The sequence below is a fragment of the Gopherus evgoodei genome, chromosome 1 (genome assembly GCF_007399415.2).
Source record: "Gopherus evgoodei ecotype Sinaloan lineage chromosome 1, rGopEvg1_v1.p, whole genome shotgun sequence".
Taxonomy (NCBI): domain Eukaryota; kingdom Metazoa; phylum Chordata; order Testudines; family Testudinidae; genus Gopherus; species Gopherus evgoodei.
In genome coordinates, this window is record NC_044322.1 from 225,081,542 (window position 1) to 225,106,040 (window position 24,499).

Here is a 24,499-nt window from a genome sequence, read left to right on the forward strand (position 1 = left end):
AAGGTAGGTGATCCCTGTAGATCAGAGTGAGTCACATTGCTTGGCAGTGTGGGTGTTGGGTGGAGAAGTTTGTCCATGCTGAACTTGTTCTGCGAATACACTGAATACTTTGGTCTCTAGTGGCTGTTGATCCACCAGCTGCTAAAATTCACTCATGAAAGTGAGAGAAAAAAAGTTATAAAGAAAAGATGTTTGGGAAGCTGGAATGAGGCCTGGCCTTCTGTGGACTCTCCAGCAGAGACTCTGCCTCTGGGTCAATAGAGAAGTGGAGAGAACACAACTGGACAAACAAAGCAGCAGGGAAGAGAACTGTCTTGGGAACAGAGGCAATCCACTCTGTTCCCTGCATGGGCCTTAGGTGGCACCGACACCAGCACTGGCAACTCTCACCAGCTGCTCCCAGCCTTTACTTACTTGTTGGAGATAGACCAGTGTCAGGGATTCCCACTGCAAAACCACAGGTAAAAAGGGATATTTAAATATCAGCTGGACACCATGGTTCCCTCTGATCTTACTGCATCCACAGCTGTCCGCTTGTCCCTTAGCCACTTGCTCTTGCCCTGATGCCTACAGCTGTCTTACTGGGCTGTGGAACTGGGGCCAATTCCCGTTCATTAATACTACCACACATTTGGACCTTTAAAACTCTCAAAGTCAGGGATGGCCAGTCCCTTGTTTTGGTTCAGCCCAGTATTCAGACAGGAGCCAGCTGTAGTTTGGGAGTCAGGTCTGAACTCCGAACTCCAGAACTTCCATGTGTTTGGAATCGACCAATGGTTGGTGGGCCAGTGGAGATCTCTTGGGTTTGCAGAGTCAGAGGCTTGGAAAGCTCAGGCAAGAACCAAGGTTTTCCTCCCAAGCTGGCCTGTGGAGGTTGAACTCCCCTGTAGTCCCTAGTGTTGGGCTGCTCTGGGGTAGGGCTGAGACACATTGGCAAGGGGTAGCACATGGGGTGGAGAAGAGTTTGCACTGATGCTGCCTTTGTTCTGGGTGAAGATTTCACTGTAGAGTCTGAGCTCTGGATCTGCTGTCTGGGGTTAGGGGTGAAGGCTGAGGCTCATTCTCATTCAGTCCAAACCATTTCTCTTTGCATCCATAGGCACTACATCATGACGACAAAGTTACTTTCTCTTGGGGAGGACATATTCTCCAGATTCCATCTCTTCATAGAAAAGGGACCCTTTGTATTCTGAGTGCCGGGCATGTTGGACCCACTTTAAACCTTCCCCTTTGCCTGAGATCCATGATTCTCCCATGAAAGCTGTCCGTGTGGATCTGCAATGAGCTAATAAATGACAGCTCATGGGGAGCACCAGGTGCCAGCACAGGTGCGAGTACCATGAATACGGTGAGGCTGGGCCTGCACCTGCGAGAGCTCTCTGACCTGCCCATTCCTGCTCCCGCTGCTTTGTTTGTCCAGCTGTGTTCTCTACTCAGTCTCTACCCAGTGTTCTGAGCCAGTGACCAAGTACAGGTCTCAGTTACAGCCGTGTAAATCTGGAGGTGGTCCAGTGAAGTCACTGACTGACTGAAAACTTCAGTGTAGCCAATATAGGAGCGGTTCCCCCATCAGCATAGGTAATCCAGCTCCCTGAGAGTTGGTAGCTAGGTCAATGGAAGAATTCTCCTGTCAAGCTAGCGCTATCTACACTGGGGATTAGGTTGGCTTAACTACAAGCCTCAGTGATGTAGCTGGGCTGACCTAACTTTTTACTGTAGACCTGGCCTAAGATCTCAATGTGGCTGGAGACTCAGAACTGGATGGAAACGAGCAAGGATGCACGTGGCTCATGTCTGTGTCATTTCTTTCTATGAATGTGTTTAGCAGATTTCTTCCCTCTGAAAGTTGCTGGATTAGACAGCCCCGGGGAGTGAAGGCTGCAAATCCCTATCATGAATGTGAGCAAACTAAATACACATAAACTCCTGAATGCACATTTTAATTTAAAAATGAAAAGGCAGAAGAAGAGGAGATTCAAAGTGGAGGTTGTATGTAAATATGAAGGGCACCATTTTATGGTCCAAGTTCAAGACTGGGAGTCTGAGGATGTTGGCAAATCAGTTCACATCTCTGTGCTTTAGTTTCTCTATGGTTAAAGTGGGGGTAGCAACATTGAGCTAACCCATCAAGTGCATTGTGTTTGTAAAGATGGAATACGCCGGCGAAAGGCAAATTATTCCTATTTTTTAAGAGCCAAACAAATATCTGAGAGTCTAAAAGTGCAGAGTCAAAGTCACTAAGCAACCAAAGCAATTTTAATTCTCTCAGACCCTCAACACATCCTTATGATGGCACATGGAGCTTATCCCACCCTTGTCTCCTTTGCCCTTCCTTTGCACCACAACGTCCACCCTACTAACCTCCAATACCTGTTATTTCTTCCCACTTCACCACCCTCTACCCCCTCTGTGAAAGATCTTGCCAACTTTGTCAAAGAGGAAATCCACACGATCTTCCCTTCCTCCCTGAACTCCCTTGTTCTGCTTAATATTAAGTGGAAACAACACAAATCATTTTTAAGAAACAGATTCATGATATTCTGGGGTGCATTATTGATTTTCTAATATGCTATTTTTCTCTAGCAGTGAAGTATTCATGTACTTTTAAACTAATGTTGGGATCCACATACAGTTTATACTACCTGCAGCATTCATAAACTTTCACAGTCCACAATCTGGTAATTATAACTATGCAAACATTCCTCTACAGCATCTCTCCACAGCCCCCAGAGACAGCACTGGTACAATCCCATTCATGTTATTAACCCTCACATATGTGCCTCACCCAGGCATTCTCCTCTAGCATGAAGATAGGTATTCAGTAAACATGATCGATTCAATCCTTGACCTCTCAGCTGAGGCTGCCAGCAAGGGGAGAGGGTGCCAACTAACCACAGCCCTACTAATTTACAAACACGGTAGGTGTTTCACTGGTTCCCGGCTGGCTCAGAGTTTGTGTAGCCCACAGCAGCTTAAAGTCACCTCTGTCCCCTCTCCTTTGGTCTGTGCTGCATGTCTAAGAGGTGCAACACAGAATATGTCTGTTTATCACCTCTGAGTCACTCTCCTCTCTAAATGGCTCCTGGGTGATCTGCCTCTCTCCTCTGTTCCAGCACACAGGGAGGAAGATGATGTTGGATGGAAGTCATGCTCCCAGCAACAAACCCTGCCCAAGTTCAGCAGGATTCCTGAGCTGTCCTTGCTGGGCTGAGGGACAAGGGATGCCCCGACAGCTCCAACTGTGAGGGTCTGGGTTATCGGCACAGGGTGGGTGATGTCCACAAAGTGCATGTTGGATTGCAGGGCAAGGCGCAGGCTGAGCTAACACTTCTCACCCCAGTAGCCTTTTCCTGGTTAATTTTTTGGGATCTGATTATTTTTGATCATTTTAATCTGGGAATTTTCCTGAGTCTGAAAAAAAATGAAAATAAAGGGAAAAAGCATGGACTTGGGTGCCGTGGTATTGAACTGGGCTCCAGAACAACTGTCACTCCAGAGATTTAGGGGGAAACTTTCCCTTGGGGGACAGTGTGGCTGATGCTACTAGTGTGTCCCCAACATGCACCTCCCCTTCACCCGGCACCTCTAGCCCCAAACATTGTTACTCTCTTACAGAACCACTCAATGTGCCCTTCTCTGGCCCCTTCCATCCACAGGTCTCAAAACACTTTGCAAACATGAATAACTTATAGCCACCCCACCCCCTCGTGGTTATTATTTCCGCTTCTAACATGGGGAAACAATAGCGCGGAGAAAAGTGACTCTCTCAAAGTCACTTTTTACCCAAAGTCAGGGCAGAGCTGGGTTAAGATGTAGGTCTCTTGCCTCCCAGTCATCCACTTTAATCACAAACATTGAAATGTGCCCTGCACTTTGACTCTCCTGGTTTGCTGACTGTAATTTTTGGAACTAGAATGTTCTTTCAAGAGTTTTTACGTATGTATTTTGTTCTCATTACTGATATTTCTTTGCCGCAGTTTAACAAAGATTGTTTTTATCAGGGATGCACGGGGCCCTTCCCTCCCCATGACTGTTAATCCAGCAACATTCACAATGACGGAAATCACTGAAAACATTCCTAGAGAGACATGACACTGACAGGGCCCTGCTGGGCTCCAGCCCTGACAGTCTGGCTACACTGAGATCACAGTGCCACTTCTGTAACTCAGTCAGTCCCTGATTTCTTTGGAGCTCCTCCTGCTTTACTTTGCTGTAACTGAGTGCACTGGCTCAGAAAGCCAAGTAAAGGGTGGAGAACATGCTGGGAAAACAAAGCAGCAGGAGCAGGAACATGCAGGTCAGAGAGTTCTCTCAGCTGCAGGCCCAGCCTCCCTCTGTTCATGGCACTGACACCTGTGCCAGGAGCTGGCATTCCTCAGCTGTTGTTTATTGGCCTATGACAGATCCATGCTGGTGGTTTTCATGGGAGAATCCTGGATCTCAGGCAAAGGGGAAGGTTTAAAGTGGGGCTGTTAGCATCCATCCCTCAGAGCGTAAGATCTTTTATAGAGACAGAGAAGCTGGAAAATGTTTCTCACTCCCTTTGCCACCTCAAGTGAAAGTAACTTTGTCTTCATGATAGAGTACCCAGTGGTCGAGTGAGAGAGAGTTTGGAGTGAATGAGAACATGTCAGTTCTCACTCCCTAAACTCAGACGATGGCCCCAGAGCTCAGACTGAACAGTGAAACCTTCACCTGAAACGAAGGCAACATCAGTGTAAACTCCCCACATACCTGCCATCCCTTGCCAAAGAGTCTTCTCCATGACCTGGAGCTAGAGAGTTCAGTCTATTATCTGCACTGCAATTAGACACCTGTGGCTGGCCTGTGCCAGCAGACTTGGGTTCTCAGGCTAAAGGCCTGTTTATCATGACCCTCCCACATCGCAGGATCCTAGAGCCCACGCTCCAGCCTGAGCCCAAACATCTACATCGCAAATAAACATCCCCTCAGCCGGAGCCCTGTAAGCCAGAGTCAGCTGGCCTGGGCAGTTGTGGGTTTTTAAATTGCAGTGTAGACATACCCTCTGTGGCCCATTAATCCTTGGTTCTCTGCTGAGCCCACACACAAAGAGGCTGAAACCTGAAACCAACTCAGAAACCTTCATCAAAATTGAACTCCTCCCCTGCAATCTTGGCCCAACAGTCCAACCTGAACCCCTAAACTTTAAACCCCAGACTAGAACAGTCGCACGTAGCCTATACGGCCAGCCTGCTCGCTTGCTTTAGTAATTGGTAGATTATTTGATTATTATTTACTAGTCCATTACTGTTCCATTTATCTCAATAAAAGGCTTAAATCTGCCTTTTGTTCTCCGTGTGAGTTTCCTTGTCATACATCTGTAAGCAGGGTATGAATGTATTCTTCCCTGACAGCTAGCTGGGAGGGGGAGAGACTTTAGGTATGTTTATGTACATACAGTTTGCTTCTGCTCTGCTTAGATATCTAGCCGATAGAGCAGTGTTTCACAAAGTAATCAACTTTAGCTGGTGCTGGGTTACAAATCACTGTGGTACTGAATGCAGGGGTAGTGAAATGCTGTTACCAATGTTGTCATTATTGTATGAATAAAGGGAAGCAGGACTGTACTAACCTGTCCCAAATGAGGGGGTCACCTCCGGGTGGGAGGTGAACATACACAGATGCACCTCTGAACCCTGGGTCCTCACTGACCAAGGACAATCACTGTGAATGGGGTGTAGTGAAGGAGAAGAGAGGGGCACAGAAAAGGAACCTTTGGTTGTAGAACTCAAAAACATGAGGCGGAAGGCACTGCCCCATGCACGCTGGGGTGGGTGTCCTGCTCCCAGTTTTATGATTATGAATCCTGCTTATGGTATTTTCCCTAATTAATGGTGGGTGACTTCCCTCCGTTCATTAAAAGTTTATTTTCTATGCTCAGACTGTGCTTGCAAATGGGCAAGTATTGCCTTTCAGAGGTGCCTAGGGGGTGGTGTGTAATTTTCCCAGTTACTGGGTGGGGACTCAAGCCAGTTCTGTGTTGTATCGATGGAAAGGAAACTTTAGATATTGAACTCAGCCCTGGTTGCTGCCGACTCCACCTGGCAGAAAGGTTACACACAGCCCAAGGGTCCCTGTAAATTCTGTGGAGCTTGATTCTCAGACAAGAACCTTATTAGCTTCTGATCAGATTAATTGGTATGCCTACAATAATATTGTTTAGATAATATGGGTTAATCTCCCATAAAATCAGGCAACACTCTAAACCCTCAACTGGAACTGAGCATCCTACTCAAATCCCAGACTGGAAGCCCCAACTCTTCTGCCTAACTCAGCTGAAGTTTGGTAACCTTCGCCCAAAAACCTCAAAGCAAACTAAAAAACCAGCCACCCACTCCCTGAAACCTTTGTCCCAAGTTTGATTGTGAATACCTAAACTTTAAACCCAAACTTTTGCTGCCAATCACATTTTGTCATATTGGTGTGATTCCAACCCCTGTCCCCCACATTACATTCCCATTTCCACAGCTGCCTCTGCACTGCCCAGGACGAAATCCAAAAACATCAGAAGAAAAGAGCTCATTCCGCAAGGGCCTCCCCCCTGCAGCTGGAGAATATCTTGTGAGGAAAAATCCTCCTTCCTGTTTGAGATTTAAAGACCTTGAATTTGCTGATCTGAGAGATTCTGACCAACACCTCAGCAGCTGCAAGCATCTCTGAACCAAACCTCCCAGCTAGTGAGCCACAAGATTCAGAGCTGGATATTAAACAGCTGAAGACTCTGCAGAAGTTCTGATCTAGATCCAGCCTGTGAAGCTGGTAGAACAGGCTAACTCAAAAACATGGGATCTGGACACCCTTGAACTTGGGAATACTGAAGACCTACATCCAAATCTGTATGTTGTGCCTTGGGACCAACCCTAGTACTAATGAAGAGGAACCAGAACCAGGTCCAGAAATCTATGGGAGAAGGAAAGCTTCTGCCCAGACGGAGAGCACGTGGCACAAGGATAGTGGGGGCTCAGCTGTCTGTAGATGCATCGGTGAATTGATCAAGTGCACTAGGCCGTGCGCTATGTGAGATCTGTGGTTATGGGAAAGCCATGTGTGCAGATCAATCAAATATGAATTGATGAATTGTCCCTTATGTCCCCTCCTGTAAGAGCTTGCCCATGGGATAAAGATGGCAGCTATGTCATGCAATGTAGTGCAGGGACTTGGCTCAGGGGTCTTGGGGAATGGGGTAGGGAGCTTTTCATGTATAGGACCGAGGGTCCAGTGAAACTCCTCACAGAAGCAACTAAATGTTTCCCTTGTCTTACCACAGTTCTCTCACTTTTGTGAATTTGCAGGTCTTAGTCAAATTCCTAGTTGTTCAAGTAGGCCCCTTCATTGGCAGTCCTTAGGAAAGAAACCAGTGGTGGAATGGGCTCCAAGAACTTCTATACAGGTGGCACCATTTATCAGGGAAAGCAGATGTGGGGAACAGACAGAGCCTGGCTCTGCTCCCAAGCCTGTCCTTGCTCCTTTGCGAGTCCAGGTGCATTCTTCTCATTCCACTGTTGATCCAGAGGCTGTGATTTTGATAGATGTAGGTCTTAGGAGAGCCAGCTGAACTGGGGCAGATGCAACCATTGTGGCTCCTCATCAGCACTGGGAAGAGACCATTGTAGAGGGTGCCAATTCAACCTGATCTGAGCTGAAGACCTGATCCCAGGCACTAAAACCAATTGGTAGAAGCAACACTTGTAAAATGCCTGAGATGGCTGACGTGTGTGGACACAAGGCGATGTGCAGCCTTTACAAAGTCAAGACATTCCTAGCAACCACTTATTGCAATGCTTTTTCATCTGGTATAGACATCGCCTAAAGATGAGAAAGGAGCCCAGTTCTTGGAGCCCATTCCACCACTGGTTTCTTTCCTAAGGACTGCCAATGAAGGGGCCTACTTGAACAACTAGGAATTTGACTAAGACCTGCAAATTCACAAAAGTGAGAGAACTGTGGTAAGACAAGGGAAACATTTAGTTGCTTCTGTGAGGAGTTTCACTGGACCCTCGGTCCTATACATGAAAAGCTCCCTACCCCATTCCCCAAGACCCCTGAGCCAAGTCCCTGCACTACATTGCATGACATAGCTGCCATCTTTATCCCATGGGCAAGCTCTTACAGGAGGGGACATAAGGGACAATTCATCAACAGCCAGAACAAAAGGACACAAGTCACCATTGGTGGGGACCAGGCCTGGGTCACTGAGCAGCAAAGGGCTAAAAGTTGTTCAAGAAAAGCCAGCTTGGCCATTTATAGGACTGTCACAAGCTGATTGGTGGATGGAATCCAGGACAGTTGTCATTGGTTAATTCTGCATGATATACCCCCAATAAACATGAGGAGATGGATGAGGAGAGAGACTAAGAGGATTCTCTCCCAGGGAAGACAGCACATGGGAATTAGAGGTGTCAAAGGAACTAGAGTAAGCACCCCATCTCTCTCACCTTCCCTTCCTCAGACCCTCCACATGTAACTTCCCTCCCTCTGCTGAGCTGTAGGGGGGTGGACTTGGCAGACACCTGGCCACACTAGAGTGAACATGCTCAGGAGAGGGGAATCAAGTTTCCTCAGCAGTTGAAGAGGGAGTAACTGTCAGTCAGGGCAGCCTCTGGGCCAGGGCATGAGCTTAAGAGTGACATGCTTGACAAGGGCGCTAGCATGTGTTGTTTTTAAAGAAACCTATTTCTCTGAGTTCAATGTTTAACCATTTGGTTTTTATCCATTAAAGAGTTTCTTTTTTTATTTTGGCTCCTCTGTGCTCAATACACTGAGGGTGTGCTGCCCAGCTGAGGCACTTCCTAGTTCAGATAGCATTTGAACCCAGTGGGATTGTGCACACCAGCCTGCAAGTCCATTATAACCCATCTGCTCAACACTGGGGAGTCAAATTGAAATCAACAGCTCCAGTTCCCTGGCATAGGCATGTTGTGCCACCTGGGGCTCTACCACCTCCTGACACGCTGGCAGCAGTTATGAGATTGAATTAACTTCTCACTCAGGGATATTTATTGGTAACCCATCTACCTGTTGTGGAGGGTAATGTACCCAGCACTCTGTAACTCCTGGGTATTTACACAGTAAGATGTAGAGCTATCTATAATCGGTGAAGCTATGAGGGTTTTACTGAGTAACATGGTTGGTTCTGGTCATTTCCCTAATGGTTTGATATTTGCCATTCAACTCTACTCCCCACCCTGCAGCCTTGACAAGCCGAGTTGTGGGTCCGCTTGTCAGGAAGGAGAAGGCAAGTCTGTCACACTCCTGTAGTATATTAGCCCTAATTGACACCCTTATGTCCAGCTCTTTTCCATTTGTCTACAGGAATCATGGAGCAGCAGGTAGTCCTCCTACTCCTTCCTCTTTCCCTCTAGTCAAAAGACTTAGGAGAAGATGAAGGACAGGGAGAAGAAAGAGGCAGACCTAGATAGGAGTCTTTGGGGAGAGAAACAGGGAGAAAAAACAAAACAGGCATAGGAATGGGGAGAAGCACCTCTTCCTACTACCTCCTAGGCCCCAGCAACAGCAGCCTAGTGTCTGCCATTACAAACCTTGGCTTCTGCCCTGGAGACAATTCCCACCACCATATGGTCGCTTGATGGGTATTTGTGCCCCTGCCCTTTGGCTAAAGGGCCTCTCTCACTCCAGAGGTAGGACTTAGCCCCTTCTTGAGTCTCCCAACCCTGCCTCAGCAGCAGTAATGTCCAGCCTTCAGGAAGTGTCCTACTCCCAGCTGGAGGTAACTCAGTTGTCCTGTTCTAGGCCTGCATGGCAACCAACCTACTCTGCCTTCTGAAGCCAGCAGAGCCCCTCATCACTTCAATCTTGGGACTGGTGCCTCATTTGCTCCCCCTGGGGATGGGTGCTGTACAGAAGAGAACAATAGCAGTGAGGAAGGGTCTGCCCTCTTGGTATCACTGGCCCAACTGAGAACACCAGAAAAATCGCACCTTGTTCTCAGTCGACTTCAGAGAAGCAGTATCATCCCCCCAGGGATTCCACAGCTACAAACGAACCAGCCCAGCCATGTCCTGCAGGAGATCCCACTCCACATCCTCGAACAGGACTGTGGAACAACCTTAGAAGAAGTTTCCCTAGGCCATTGTAGGTGTTATGCGGAGGGCAGTGGAGGCTGGACCAGGATCTGGTCAGTCCCGTGCATACCCACACTATAGACATGATCCACAATGCTCACAGCCATATACTTCATTGAGTCTCAATGCCTTGATTTAAGGAGGCAACAAGGTTGTTGCCAATTCTGGGGAGACGGCAGGCAAGGGGGTAAACAAGTGAGCACAGACATATCCCGTCACTGGCTGCCCTCACAGGAACAGGATTAGGGTAGGCAACAGACAGATGCCAAAAGATACCCAAAACCGCAATTTATTATTATTAACTCTCAATATGTAAATCTATTATATGAACATAGCCCCATGTTGAGAGATTGACCCTCCTAGCAAACTAACCCTGCAGTCACAGTGTAATTCTCAGTAGGTATTTCCTAGCCCTCCCATTCGCTCTATCAACCCAGTACTCAAACATTAAATTGCCCTGCATTCTCCCTTTGGGTGCACCCCCAGATTCTTCTTTGTAGCTTCCCACCCCTCTCTTTAAGAGAATGTTAAGGGGAGGGGGGTCACCTCGCTCTGAACTGCCCAGGCCCCCTGTGTATTCCCTTGAGATTGCCTTGTGTGTGGCTCTCAGCCCTTCTCTTTTCCTTTCTATACAGAGAGAAATGTAGGTTTCTTCTCTTCACCCTATATTATAACCTCTGCCTTCCCCACCCCTTTACTGGATAGATGAGAGGTTTAATTGATGCATTCTGGAGCTGCATGTGAGCAGTGTAGATACAGACTCTCTTCCCCCTTGGCTCAGAAGTTAAGTGCAGTGGAAGAACCAGGAATTCCTGTGAGTTACACCAGGGACAAGGTGTCTCTGTCTCGTCCCCTGAAAAAGAGGGGAGAAAGTAAGTTTATACTCATTTCCCTAGTGCCTTTCATTCTGAAGGGTCTTAAGGCACTTTACACTCAGGGGCTGAATGCAGCCACTTCTGGGGTGGAATGTGGCAGCTGTTTAGTAACATGGCAAAACAGTTTAGGAGATGAAAGAAGTTGACTGTTCTTGTAAGTAGTATCATGGGATCTTTTATTGGCCACAGCCAGTCAGTGTTTCATTTCGTCTCAGACAGCACTTCTACCAGCACAGCAGCCCTTGGCATCATGCTGGGGCACCAGGGTAGGTACTGACTCGGGAGGAGAGCACCTTATATTACATCCACTACACCACTCCCTGTAGCATAGTGCCCTTAGCATCACATTGGGGCATTGGGCTAGGTTCTCTCTCAGAGGGGAGAGCACCCCTCCTGGAGCTACCCACAGCACACCCTGCAGCACTGCACCCCCTATCATACTCTGGAGTCAGTTGTGACTCAGATGGGAGAGGACCTCCCTACTGAGACATCCATACCCCTGCCAGCAGCACAGAGCCCCCTGGAATTGGGATCAGCACTGACTCAGAGGGAAGTATCTCATTTCTTCACCTCATGCCTATACTTGTATTAGTTGCACAATAATGGTGCAGACTACTCCATGAAAGCCATGCTCACCTTACTGGCATGGATCTGTGTATTCCACTGTGGCTTGCTCATCTGTAACAGAGGGAAAACAGACAATTACTTTCAGCACCAGACACAAGCTGGGGAAAATGAATAGAAGCCCAACCCCCAGATGAACTACAACCCTCCCCCAGGTCTCAGAAGGTACAACCATGCTCTGGTTGGCTGAACTTTCCAACATCTTCAGACTGTACCATTGGTTGAGCAAAGGAAGGAACAGGGGAAGGAAACAATAGTTTAAAATAAATGTTAGTGTGGTGGGGAAATTTTATTGGTATGAATTTGGGATGGATGTTTCATGCAGGTTATCTCAAAAGACTGTTGATTAAAATCTTGATCCTGAATGTCACCCTGAGGTATCGTCTATGCGCCAGACGTCAGAAAAATCTACTTTAGAAATGGTCAAAGAATTTTTGAAAGTATGACTGGCTCTAGTTTTTGTATTCTTCTGCCTGTAAATCAAAATGTCTTAGTCACCTTGAGTCACATTGTGCAGGGGTGGGGGAAGAGAAAAAGAAAATACTAAAAACCAAACATGACCTAAAAGAGCTTTTCTCTAGGTCGGACATCTCAGGACCTCCAAGAGCCAAGGATGTACTGGGTTCCATTGAGAAGCTGTGAATCTCCCTTTCCAATAGTGTGTAAGGCTCCCATTTTTAGTGCTGCTCAGCTGTGATATACTGGACTTTAAAGTGATGACATTTTTGTAGCCAAAAACCTGCCCCGGTCAAGGACTGAATTTTACTCTTCAAGTTTTCTGCATTTACTTTTATTTGTAAATTGAAGGGGAATTCCACATGTTGCAGGAGGAGGAAGCAGCATTTTGCTGGCAAGGTGATTTTATTTTAAAGAGGGCATTTCAGTGCCTATGGAACAAATAAGTAATAATCCTTACTGGTGAATTAAATAAATATTCCTAGTAGAGGTGAAACCACTTCATATGTGAGACTTTTTGCATTTTGTCACCCATTCAAAACTGGACGCATTCTGCTGAGAAATACATTATGATTTTTTGAATACTTTTGCCCTGTAATGAGTCTTTCACAATGGAAAAGAGCTCCTTTCAAGCTAAAGGGTATTTACATTTTCTGTTTTTTGTTCCCCCCCACCACCACCTTCATTGGGAGGGGGGAAAATAGCTGTGTTTTATTGAATTTCTCATATAAAAAATATGAAAATCAGAAGGGTGTGAAATCACCTGAAATGAAATGGCCAAAATCTGCAAGCAATGTTCATCAGCAAAACTGCCAGTAATTTGACACAAATCATATCCTAACCCACCTGGCTGGTAGTAATCATAGACTTTGACCACTGCTGGCTTCAGATCCTTCACTAGAATGTCTTGGCTCATGGTGAAGGAGTATGTCTGAGTCTCCTTATTCAGCTGGGAGAGAGAAAGAAAACAAGGTCTGGTTTGGGCATGCACTATGGAAGCTCTCCCACAGCCCAACTCTGCCAATGCCCCTCAGTCCTGCCCTGCAGGCCCCTGCTATTCCAGTGCTGGGCTCCCCACACAGCTCTGCTAATGCCCCTCAGTCCTGCCCTCCCCTGCAGCCCTGACCCCGCTGTTCAAATCCTGGGCTCCACACACAGCTTTTGCAGATGAACTTCCTATTCATGCACCTGGAGGGCCCCCTGCTGTTACATTACCAGCAAGACATGAGCAGAGACATGTGTGCTGAATATCAGGGATGTTTTGTTTTTTTAACTATAGACAGAACTGGCTATTGAGACAGTGGTAAGATTTTAACTCAGGATTTCAAGAATTTTTATCTATCTATGAATGTTTGTTAGATACCATGGTATTTATCTGAGCCCTGAGTATGGACTGTAGAAAGAGTGGGATCTGTCCCAAAGTGACAAGCACATTCTCTGCCCTGCTCTTCTATCTAATCATTGCTACTATGTTGGAGCCCATTGCTCTTATTAGCTCTGGTTCTTTCAAGGATGGTTTTCCAGGAAAAAAAAGTGAGTCTTCTAGCATGATCTGAAAGCAGAGCTTTTCTGATCCCTGTGGGATGGTGTTCCAAAGCCTGGAGGTTATTCTTGAACAGGCTCTGGCTCTTGATTGTTCATGGTCGAGGAGGAGCATAGCTGCTATGGTCATTCCCTGAAGAATGGAAGGATCTTGATGTAACAAAGTTCTTAAGGGGTCAAGACCATGTCAAGTCAGCATTAGAACCTTGAAATGGATCCTGTAGCAAACAGACCCCCAGCATAATAGACTCTTTTCAGTTCATCCTGGTCAGAGACGAGCTTGCTCTGTTATGCACCAGCTCTGGCTTCCTTGAGAAACATTTGTCTAGATTCACACACAGTGAGTGACATTTTGAAGATAGGCTGGATTAGTGCATGCTTCTGAGTGATAGGTAAAGTGCCTTCTCTGAAGGAGGCTCAGCAGTGGGCCAAGCATTTCCCCACCAGCTTTGACCAGATGAGAGACAAAGGAGCAAGTCACAGGTGATGGCACAGTTCTCTCTCAGGTGCCTTCTAGTCTCCTAGACAGAGACACTAACTCAGTTCTGACACAGTGGGAAGGACACTATACTTGCTGCTCCAGCATGTATAATGCTTGGTACTGCAGGCTGTCAGGGCCTCACTCCATCTTCTCAGCAAAGCAGGAAAAGGGTTCTTCAGAACTAGAGGCACAATCCCCCTGAGGTGCATGGTTTGAAGCAGTGGTGAAGACGCAGCCTGTGTTTATGATGCAGGTCTAAATCAGCACACTTATCTCAGCCAGGATCTGATGACAGTGATGGTCCCAGAGATGATTTTGTTTACTACAGTCACCACTGGCATCATTACAAGTGTTTTCATTAGACTGCAATCAGTACAATTTGCAGCAGGTTCCCCCCCACTCCCCACACTGGCACTCCAGCCACCAGCCTTGGTGTCAATTCATCTAAGAACTGCGATGGCCAATGTGAGCAGCGTAGTAGTGGCAAGGAACATTTGGATGCCAGTGGGCCAATTGTCACAAATGGTATGTAGCTGTAGTGTTCTGTCAGATCACTGATCCTTGGTGTGTGTGTGTGGGGGGAGGGGACGACGGCGGACGGTTGGAAATATACAGAGCACGTTGGGTTTAATGATAGTAATAAGATCATCCCTATGGATCTAAGTGAGAGAGTTCCTGACATTATGGAGGTAAAGAGAAGTCCAGGATAAGCCTGTGATGGTTAAGTCTCCAAGTAAGTCTTCAAGATCCGCTTCTGAGCAGAAGATTGGATCCAGTATGTGACCAACTGAATATGTGGAATTGGGAATGCTTGGAGAATAAGGTTCTGAACCAAAAGTAGGGGGAAGGAATGAAATCCCAGAGAGAGTTTAGGAGACTCCAGCAGCTGGCATGACACTCAGTCTCTCTCACACAGTAGGTAGCTGTCAGGGGTCTGCAGACCGTACTGGAGTTGTCCCAGATTAGCATGCTAAGGGAATGCATACGAACTTCTGATTTAGTGGGGAACCTTGCTTGAGTCTGAGGCTTGATGCAGATGGTACAGTCATTCCTCCTGCTTCTCGTTTGCCAGTCCTGGGAATATAATGAGCTGGGTAGCCAGCTGGGTAAGCTGAGAGAGTAAAGGGTTGGCAGTGTCTCAGATGCACAGGAGGATGAGAGTCCTGTCTGAGATCAGGTCACATCCTCCAGTTTTAAACTCCCGTATAAATTGTCTGGGACCCTCAAAACTAACTCAGGTCCACTGGGATCCAATTCTCTCACCTGCTGGTACGAGACCTACAATGTAGGTGTTAATTAGCTTGTGTAGAAGCTACAAAGCTACTACCTTGTTCCAGCACTGACCTGGTCCAGGTAGATGGTGAGATCCTCTGCCCTAATCTCCACTCTCTTCACAAATGGCTGCTGCTGGAGCTGGAGACAGGGAACTGCAGCGTTAGAGTCTCACCCCAAACACCCAGCTTATTCTCCCAAGAGTCTCACCCATGGAAGACACGTTCTAGGGATTGGGGGTGTGTGAAAAGTGTCCCCCATCTCTTGACCAGAATCTCCTCCAATAGCCCAGCTCATTCCCAGGGAGTCTCACCCACACAGGAGTGAATGGGAAACAAGCCATAGGGTCGAGGAAGGTGAGTGTTTAAAGGTTTATGGGGTCAGGGAGCAGTAGAAAGTACCTCTGGGAACTGATTTTCACCCTAGTGACAGAGCCAGTGGTAAGTGCCCAAACTGAGACCATTGTCTACGCTGCCTGGCTGTTGATTGAGCGGTCTTCCATGTAAAACATGTATCGAGTCACCAGGAACAAAGGCCCAATGGTTATGAGAAATGACTTACAAAATAGTTGGTGCCCCGGACGGGGTAGAATCCAGACAGGATCTTCACCTCGATAATGACCATGTTGGAGGTGCCACGGCTCCCCACATAACTGGAGGTGAAAGGCAGGAGGTCACGTAGGTTACATCCACCTTAACTCTGCCCCTTTCCCCCATCTTGCTGCCTCTTTTCCTTCTGCCCTCCTCCATGTCACCCTGCCCCCTCTATTCCCTTCCTCTCTAGCTCTTCACTCTCACCTGACACTGATGTTGAGGGACAGGAAGCGAGGGGGTGTTTGCTTCTCACACTCATCCTCTCCTGCTCTCACACTCAGGGTGAAGGTCCCCGCATTCTTTGAGGGAGGCACATTATACCTCAGAACAGTCTGATGGGAAAGACACAGAAATGTACCCAACAAATAGTGTCACACAAGCCTGCAAGAGACTGTATCCTTGGCACTGCCCCCAAGAGGAACCTGAGCTAGCCAGTGCTGGCTCACACTCTCCTGACCTGGTGCCCCGGAGGTGAAAAGGATCCATTCCCCGCAATCCCTCCAGCGCTCTGACCTGAGGCTCCATTAGAATCAGTGCATTGGAAGCGAAAGGCTGCATATCCCATTCCCTCATAACCCTGAGCCAGGCAGTGCCCCCTCCCATGGCATCCTCCTGGTCTCTCTCACAGAGAGCCACAACTCACCTGCACATACACACAGCCTGTGCCAGCTGCTTGTATAGTGTAGTTTCCAGGAATGTCAGGGAGAGGCTGCTGCTGCAGCACCAGTCGGTTGGTGGCCTCCACGTGGAAGGACTGCTGGAAGTTCTTTCCCGATTTCACCGTCACAGAGACATTTCCAGATTTGATGAATGTCACTGCTCCATATCTAGCAAGAGCTTGGAGGGCAACTACAGTGTCCTGGCAAAGGAAAGGCAGTCACGTCACTGAGTGCAGATCCACTCCTCAGGGCACTAGCACAGAGATTCCCCACCCCCTCCATCCGAGCTCAAGAACAACGAGATCCTTTCCCTGGGACCATAGGTGGCAGGTTATATATGTTTGCGGTGCTCGGGCTCCAGCAATATTCAGGGCCGGGTGCCCTGCTCCAGCAATATTTGGAGCTGGGTCTCTCCCCTGGCCCTGCCTGGATAGGGCCCTGGCCCCCACGGGTGCCCCCTCCCCATGCCCCGCCGCGTCCCTGCATGAAGCAGGTCCCAGCCTCCACCTTCCACTCCTCCCCCTGCGTCCCCCCTATCCCTGCCTGACAGAAATCAGCGCACGCCTCTCCCCTGCCTGTTTGCGCTGCCGGGGTAGAACAGCTCCTGGCAGAACTGCTGTCTGCTGCCTCAGGGTCCTAGCGCCTGCCCTTCACTAATGGCAAGGCAGGCTGCCCTTACCCTGCCTTTCTGACCTAGCCCTTACCCTCTCCAATGCCCCAACCCCCCTCAGCCCCAGCCAGAGCCCTCATCCCTACGCACCCTAATCCTCATCCCCAGCCAGAGCTCTCATCCCCCTGCATCCTAATCCTCTGCCCCAGCCTTGAGCCTCCTCCTGCATCATGAACCCCTCATCCTCAGCCCCACAGCCCTCATACCACACCCCAACCCTCTGCCCCAGCCCTGAGCCCTCACCCCCCCGCAGCACAAATCCCTCATCCTCAGCCCCAACCCTCATTCCCCTGCACCCTGAGACTCTGCCCCAGTGTGCACCACCTCCCTCTTCCTACACCCCCACCCCCAGCCCAGAGCCTGCACCCAAACTCCTTCCCAAAGCCTGCACCCTCCTGCATCCTAATCCCCAGCCCAGGACCTGCACACCAGACCTCTCCCCCGAAACCCCGCCCAGAGCCTTAGGCAGGTGGGGGCAGAGTTTGAGGGAGTGGAGTTGTGGGGGCAAGTTCTGGGCACCACCAAAATTTCTACAAACTTGCCACCCATGCCTGGTACAAACAGTGGGATTTAAGCTCCCAGCCTCACAGTGCAGTGGGATCTGTTCCTCAGATAGGATGACCAGACCGCAAGTGTGAAAAATACAGACAGGGGTGGGGTGGAAAGGTAATAGGAGCCTATATAAGAAAAAGGCCCAAAATTCAGGACTGTCCCTATTAAAAAAAAAAAAAAAAGTCAGGACATCTTGTCACTTTATCCTCAGGGCACCAGAAGCTGGATTCTCATAGACAGCCTCTGAGCATAGTAAGAATCTAGCATAGAGATTCAGCCCCCAGCAGACATCTCAGCCTGTTGCTCTCCCTGACTAAACATGGTGTCTGGCCCTGAGACCAGCTGGTTTGTTACCTGGGTAGAGGCAAAGCCCCCATAGGCATTCTGCTGCCTGGCCAGCCATGCCACAATGCCAGTGGCAGAAGCAATCTCTTCCTTGGACACTTTTTCTGTAGTGAGCAGAGCCAACGCCGCATAGGCTGTCAACTCCACATCCATCGACTTGGGCTGGGACCAGCTGTACTCAGTAGGAGGCTGGGCTGGTTTCCTGCTCCAGTGTATCTGCCCTCCTGGGGGAGGAGAAACAAGAACCTAAGGCTCAGAACAGGACTTGCTTGGGTCCAGGACTACAATCCAGGTTGAATTTCATGGTTACATCCCTCCTCGTGTGAGACATTGAGGAACGTCCTTACCCTAAATCTGGGTGGAGAAATCCTCCTCACAGGAATGCTATTGTGTCAGTGTACTGAGTGATTAAGTGGTATTCATGATAGAGAGATACCAGATCACATCACTGCCAAAGTCAGAAGAGAGGGATTGTGCATGCTTTCCAGCAGCCAGTGTGATGCAAACAGGCGACATCATGATGCAACATCAGTAAAGCCAGTTGATGGATGGGAACGAGCAGAATTTAAACACGAGACTAAACTGGGACAAAGCAATGAGGGGAAATCATCCCAAAACACAGACACTCTCTGGGCACAGAATCAGTCTGGCAGGGACAATGGATAGCAAATTAGATACAAGTTTGCAAAGTGACAGGCTTAACAAAAACAAAAAAGCCAGTACAGTTTTGGGTAGCACATTCACATCCTGGAGCAGAAAAGTGATCGTCTCCCTCCACAGGGGGATTGAATCTAGACTATTACTGCTTTGGGAACCACATTATAGGATAAATATATTGACAAACAAGCAACAGAGATTATCAGGAGGCTGGAGAGAAGGATTTATGAGGAAAGAGCCAAGATCTACATTTTCAAGAGCAGCCACTGATTTTGGGAGTCTCAGCATTTTGATGCCTGACTTGAGACACCTGAAACTTAGAGGCCACTTTTGAAAACATAGGCTTAAGTCTGTATCGCTTAGCTAAGAAATGACAAAGGAGATGCAGGGACTTGATAACAGTTGCAGTGCACTAAGGAGGAGAGGAATTACTTAGAGTGGTGCAAGGGGATATGACTGAAGAGGATGGAATGAAAATAAGGAAAAAACACACTTTTGTAATGTAGAAAGGAAAAAGGTGCATCAGTCTCTCAAGGGAAGGGGCAGAAGCCCCATTGACTGGACAAAATGTTAGAACATATGCTGCAAGGACCAATCTTGCCTAAGCTGACAGGTCTTTTCCACCTATAAATTTTCTTGGTTCTGTGGAAAGCACCGTCGCCCTAAGTGTTGGTGGAATTTGTGTTATAGTCATGGGAGTCCTAGTGCTTAGAGTCAGACAGCTTCTTGCCCCATGGTACCTGACTTGATGGCCTGCCGGTCCAGCTTGGTGAGCAGTAATTGCCTTGTCACAGTGTCTCCAGCCAGCGAGTAGACATACGCCAGCAGTGCTTGGGTGTAGATATCAGTGGCGTTGGAGGAAGCATTTCTGAGGCACTGCAAACTGTTCTTAACCATTGGGTCCTGGAACAGGAAGAAACATGGAGTTCATGTAACATAGGAGATGGAGCAGAGAAAAATGGAGACAACTCCACAATGACCAAATCCTGACATAGTCAAAGATTGGGTATGTTGTGGCCATAACTATCCACTGTGCATGACAGAGGAACAGCTGGGCCCATGGAAGTATTAGAAATAAGACAAGAGGAGAGGAGTGAGCGAAGGCCATGCATAGGCAGCACTATACTCACAGTGAGTGGCTTTCCTGCCTCCAGCAGTGCGGCAGTGATGTAAGCAGCCAGAGAGATGTCATCATTTATTCCACCCTGCAGACCACAGTGAGAGAAAGAGGTTGATGAGGAATGAACTTCCCAAATGGTAACTGCTACATGGCACCTTGTGATAGAAGGTACCCATGACCACACCCCACACACTATTGTAATAACCTTTGTACAATGTATGTCTTGTGAGATACCATTTGAAAACTCATAATTCCTGCTCGTTATTGTCGTGGTAAAATACCTATGGCAACATTGTATGTTAAGTTAAGATTTTCCTGTATGACATTATTAACCCATGTGCCAAACCACAGCCCTACTGAAGCTGAAGGTTGGTTTTTTGGGGTTTTTTTTTTTTTTTTTTTTTTGCGGGGTGAGAGAGAGGAAACAGGTCCGTCCTAAACAAAGGAATGTGTGATCTGCTTAATTTGCATTTAAGCAATAAACAGAGTCATCAAGCAGGAAGGGGAGAAAGGAAGCTTAAACAAGTGACAAAAAAAAAGCAGCATGGAATAGCTTCCCCCCATAGACTTTTTATCTCCTGGTACCCAGCTGGAAATGGTTTTCAAAAAGCAGATGAATTTATAAAAAGGGAGGGGCAAACACCCCAAAACACACTCCCTTCCTGCCCATTGCATTCACGGCACCTGAAGCAGCAAAGCAAGCATTTGTTGGTTTCTGGGAGAAGGGATCCTGACCTCAGAAGTTTGGTCAGAGAGACTGGTGAGAAAAAACTTTGTTTTGAATTTACCGTAACAAATTACGTTAGGCATCAGTTGTGTTTCATCTTTATTCTCATAACCGTTTTGGACTTATGCCTCGTTACTTGTAACTCACTTAAAATCTGTCTATGTAATAAACAAACTTGATTTATTGTTTTGTCAAATCCAGTGTGTTTAAATTGAAGTGTTTGGGAAACACTATTTGGGGTGGCAAGTTGTATGCTGTTAAAGAAATAAACTGACTTTATATAAACCTTGTATTGTCCAGAAGAGGGCTGGGCAGTAAAGGACACACTTCTAGGGGGAACAATCTAGGACTCGGGGTGAGCTGGGGTCACCCTGAAATAGAACCTAGTGTGGTAAAAGACAAGGTCACACACACACACACACACACACACACACACACACACACACGAGGCAGTTGGTGAGCAGTCCAGGCTGGAGGCTACAGCAGCAAGCATAGGTGCTGGAGCTAGGGGTGCGGAAGCACCCCCTGGCATGAAATGGTTTCCATCACTTACAGGGATTACAGTTTGGGTCAATGGCACTCAGCACCCCCACTGTACAAATTGTTCCAGTCCTCTTGGATTCAAGGCGTTGTGAAGGGCACCCAGGTTACAGGGCCAGGGTCACACAGTTACTCATTAGTCTGGAATGCCCCCTTGGTATGTCATACAGCTAACGTGAGGTTACCAGAAGGTAAGGTGGGACAAAACATTCTCCTCTCTTGGTTTTCACACCTCAACTACTAGAACAGGGCCTCATCCTCCCTGATTGAACTGACCTCGTTATCTCTAGCTTGCTTGCTAGCATATATATACCTGCCCCTGGAAATTTCCACCACATGCATCTGAAAAAGTGGGTATTCACCCACAAAAGCTGATGCTCCAAAACGTCTGTTAGTCTATAAGGTGCCACAGGATTCTTTGCTGCTTTTACAGATCCAGACTAACACGGCTACCCCTCTGATAGTAAACATGGGAGAGAGCATTAATGTGCTGGGGTAGGGGAGTTTATTGGAGAGCCCTAGATCGAGTAGCCCATTCTCCTCGGTGGTGGGGGAGGAGGTCTTGGGGAAGTGGACTTGGAGAAGGTGGGAACAGATGTGGGGAGGGGCTGCTGGTTATTTAGGATCACACCCCTAGCACTAAGAGGGGGATGATCTGGACACAACAGCCATCACTGTAACCTAACTGTGAAGAGATGAGAACAAGAGAGGAGTCATACCAGTAGGCCCTACATTAGAGTCAAGGGTAGGGCCATTGGCCTTCCATCAGGGTCCGGGTAGTGTCACTGGGCCACTCCCTCAGAGTTAGTGACAGCCCCACTAGGAGGGATTACTGAAGGAGGGCCAGGCCTTGTGGCTATTACCTTCATTGCTGTGTGGAAGAGTTTCCCCACATTGGCATAGCAGCCATTGGCCTGCTGGTTCTCTGCTATCCACTTCAGAGCATCCTCAATGTTCTTGTCATCTATAAAGATGTGCTGCTTGGCTTGTATGAAGCATTTGGTCACAAATGCTGTCAGCCTGGGGGAGAGAAAGAGAAAAAAAAGTCAGTGAGAGAAGGCAGCGTGTCAGTGTCAGGGTGGGTGTGCATGCATAGTGGGATACTGACAGAGTGAGGGCTACAGAGGGGGTCCTGGGTGTTGACAAAGATAGTACCAGCATTGGGGGAGGCAATTCATTACTGTACTATTCAGAAAGGGCAGGTATTCACCATGTGTTGCCTTCTCCATCACTCTCTCCAAAGGCACTGTAGGAACCATCTCTATGTTTGTATTGAAGTTGCCTCTGGTACCCTGAGCAGGAGAGAAAGACAACTGGAGACATGTCTGAAGTCAAAAAATCACCCAGGCCTGCCCCTGCCACAGAACTGGCTCACTCAGAACCAGGGGACAGCCAGGGAGTTCACAGTAAACTCTCCTGCCCCAATCCATCTGCCCACCATTTGGGCACATCTACTGAGCACGGAGTCAGATTGATACCATGGATTAGGGAGAGGAGAAAGAAACAGACCTGTCTGTAGGAAACCCACAGCTCTTGTCTTCAACTCCTCACTCAGCTGCCCCGTCTTCTCCAGATACTGCAGCACGTAGATGATGGGGGCAAACAGCACCATGTTCTGCTCCCCACAGCCACTGGGCATCTGCACCAGCCGGTCCAGGTTCTGCAGTGCCGTCCCCATAATGTCACCTGGATAAACAGCCATGGACAAAAAGGTGATCCTCATGAACTGTGCATCTATGTCTGATTAAATATAGTTCTCCACCATATCAGGCTGCTCCACACATCATACAATTACTCAACCCATAACACTGCCTGCCTGACACCTCTCCAATCCCACACTTGCAGCCACCCAACTGTTCACAACTCTCCTGTGCCACCCTGTCTGCATCCTCCTACTCCATGCTTCCTTCTGCATCTGTCTGCACCCACTCACCCTGTACGTCTTTTCCCCCACTGCTTACACCCATCCCACCAGCAGCCACTTATGAACACTCCCATCCACACATTCTCCCCTCACCCACCCAAACCCACAAATTGTGCATACCTACTCGTATACAAGCCCTCATTCCTCCATACACTCCTGCTGCAGCATTTGCCCTTCATCAGAACTCTAGCCCCCTTCTCCCCCACATGTACATGCCACCAACCCATGCAGCCACCATGAACACGTCCAGTCTGCTCACATCCTCATACATGCTCCCCACCCTGCTCTATACTAAGAGACTCATCAGACTGATTCCTCACCCAGCACAGACACTTGGGCCCTGGCTGAATCCAGCACCACATCCTCAGGGAGCTGCAGGGAGACCGAGTCTGAGGCAGAATTCCCTGACAATTATAACAGAGAAAGGAGTGAGCCAACACAAGAGATGGTGTCTTGGAGACCCATTACTGCTGAGAGTGGCTTATTGTGTTTCTAGCTGCGCTGTCTCATACTCAGAGAGCTCCTGACATATGGACCAATATCTCCAGCAGCAGCCGGGAGAGAGGGAGGAGAAGTCCTGATGGGTCATGTACTGACTTTCAAGTGTCTATTCTAAAGAAGAATGAGGACAAGGACAGTTCTGTTTTTTTTCCACCTCCTCTCAGGGTCTTTGCACCCAGAATCCACTGCAGAAGGCACTGAATGCAGGGAGTAGGCACACATTCAGGAAGTACAGGTCCTCATGTATATATTCCAATGGGAAAAATCCCACCTTCTATTCCCTGCTGGAACCACAGGGCTCAGCAAGACAAAGACCTAACCTCCTGGTAAGTGCTGTTCAGCCAGTGCTCTCCCTCCCCATACGTCTATGCATAGATGACACTCTCTTGGGTTTGGGGAGAGAATGTGGCCACCATGATCTCTTCCCATGGTCCAATGCAACCAATACCTTCTGGGCAGAGCAGGGAACTGTGAGACTTCTCCATCAGGACGCCCTCTGGCTGGCAGTAGAAACACAGAGAAACTGATTAAAGACATCATAAAAAAAAAGCCACGTCCCGTCTTCAGATTCATGCAACCTCATGACTTTGGGCTGCATGCTCAGGGGCATCAACATCACAGAGCAAGAAGAGAGAGGGGCAGAGGCCACTCCTGGACTCCTTAAGTCAACTCTGGGCACTTCAATCTCCTAGAACTGGAAGGGACCTGAAGCCCCTGCCTTCACTAGCAAGACCAAGTACTGATTTTTGCCCCAGATCCCTAAGTGGCCCCCTCAAGGATTGAACTCACAACCCTGGGTTTAGCAGGCCAATGCTCAAACCACTGAGCTATCCCTCCCCCCTTTTGGGACCAGAGTGG

General features: G+C 48.2%; 1 protein-coding gene across 1 annotated transcript in view; it reads right to left on the bottom strand.

Annotated features, from left to right (window-relative positions):
* Nucleotides 1-12,922: 12,922 nt before the first annotated feature.
* The window catches only part of A2ML1 (alpha-2-macroglobulin like 1), a 32,111-nt gene continuing 20,534 nt past the window's right edge, over nt 12,923-24,499 (bottom strand). Inside the window, exons 21-32 of the mRNA XM_030537924.1 lie at nt 24,090-24,141; nt 23,461-23,544; nt 22,726-22,902; nt 22,427-22,508; nt 22,080-22,236; nt 19,960-20,034; nt 19,570-19,732; nt 18,182-18,396; nt 16,590-16,805; nt 15,915-16,005; nt 15,426-15,494; nt 12,923-13,007 (exon numbers count right to left, since the gene is read on the bottom strand). Of these exons, the coding sequence (XP_030393784.1) occupies nt 15,457-15,494; nt 15,915-16,005; nt 16,590-16,805; nt 18,182-18,396; nt 19,570-19,732; nt 19,960-20,034; nt 22,080-22,236; nt 22,427-22,508; nt 22,726-22,902; nt 23,461-23,544; nt 24,090-24,141 (1,350 nt within the window). The 3' untranslated portion in view covers nt 12,923-13,007; nt 15,426-15,456. The remainder of the gene's footprint in view (nt 13,008-15,425; nt 15,495-15,914; nt 16,006-16,589; nt 16,806-18,181; nt 18,397-19,569; nt 19,733-19,959; nt 20,035-22,079; nt 22,237-22,426; nt 22,509-22,725; nt 22,903-23,460; nt 23,545-24,089; nt 24,142-24,499) is intronic.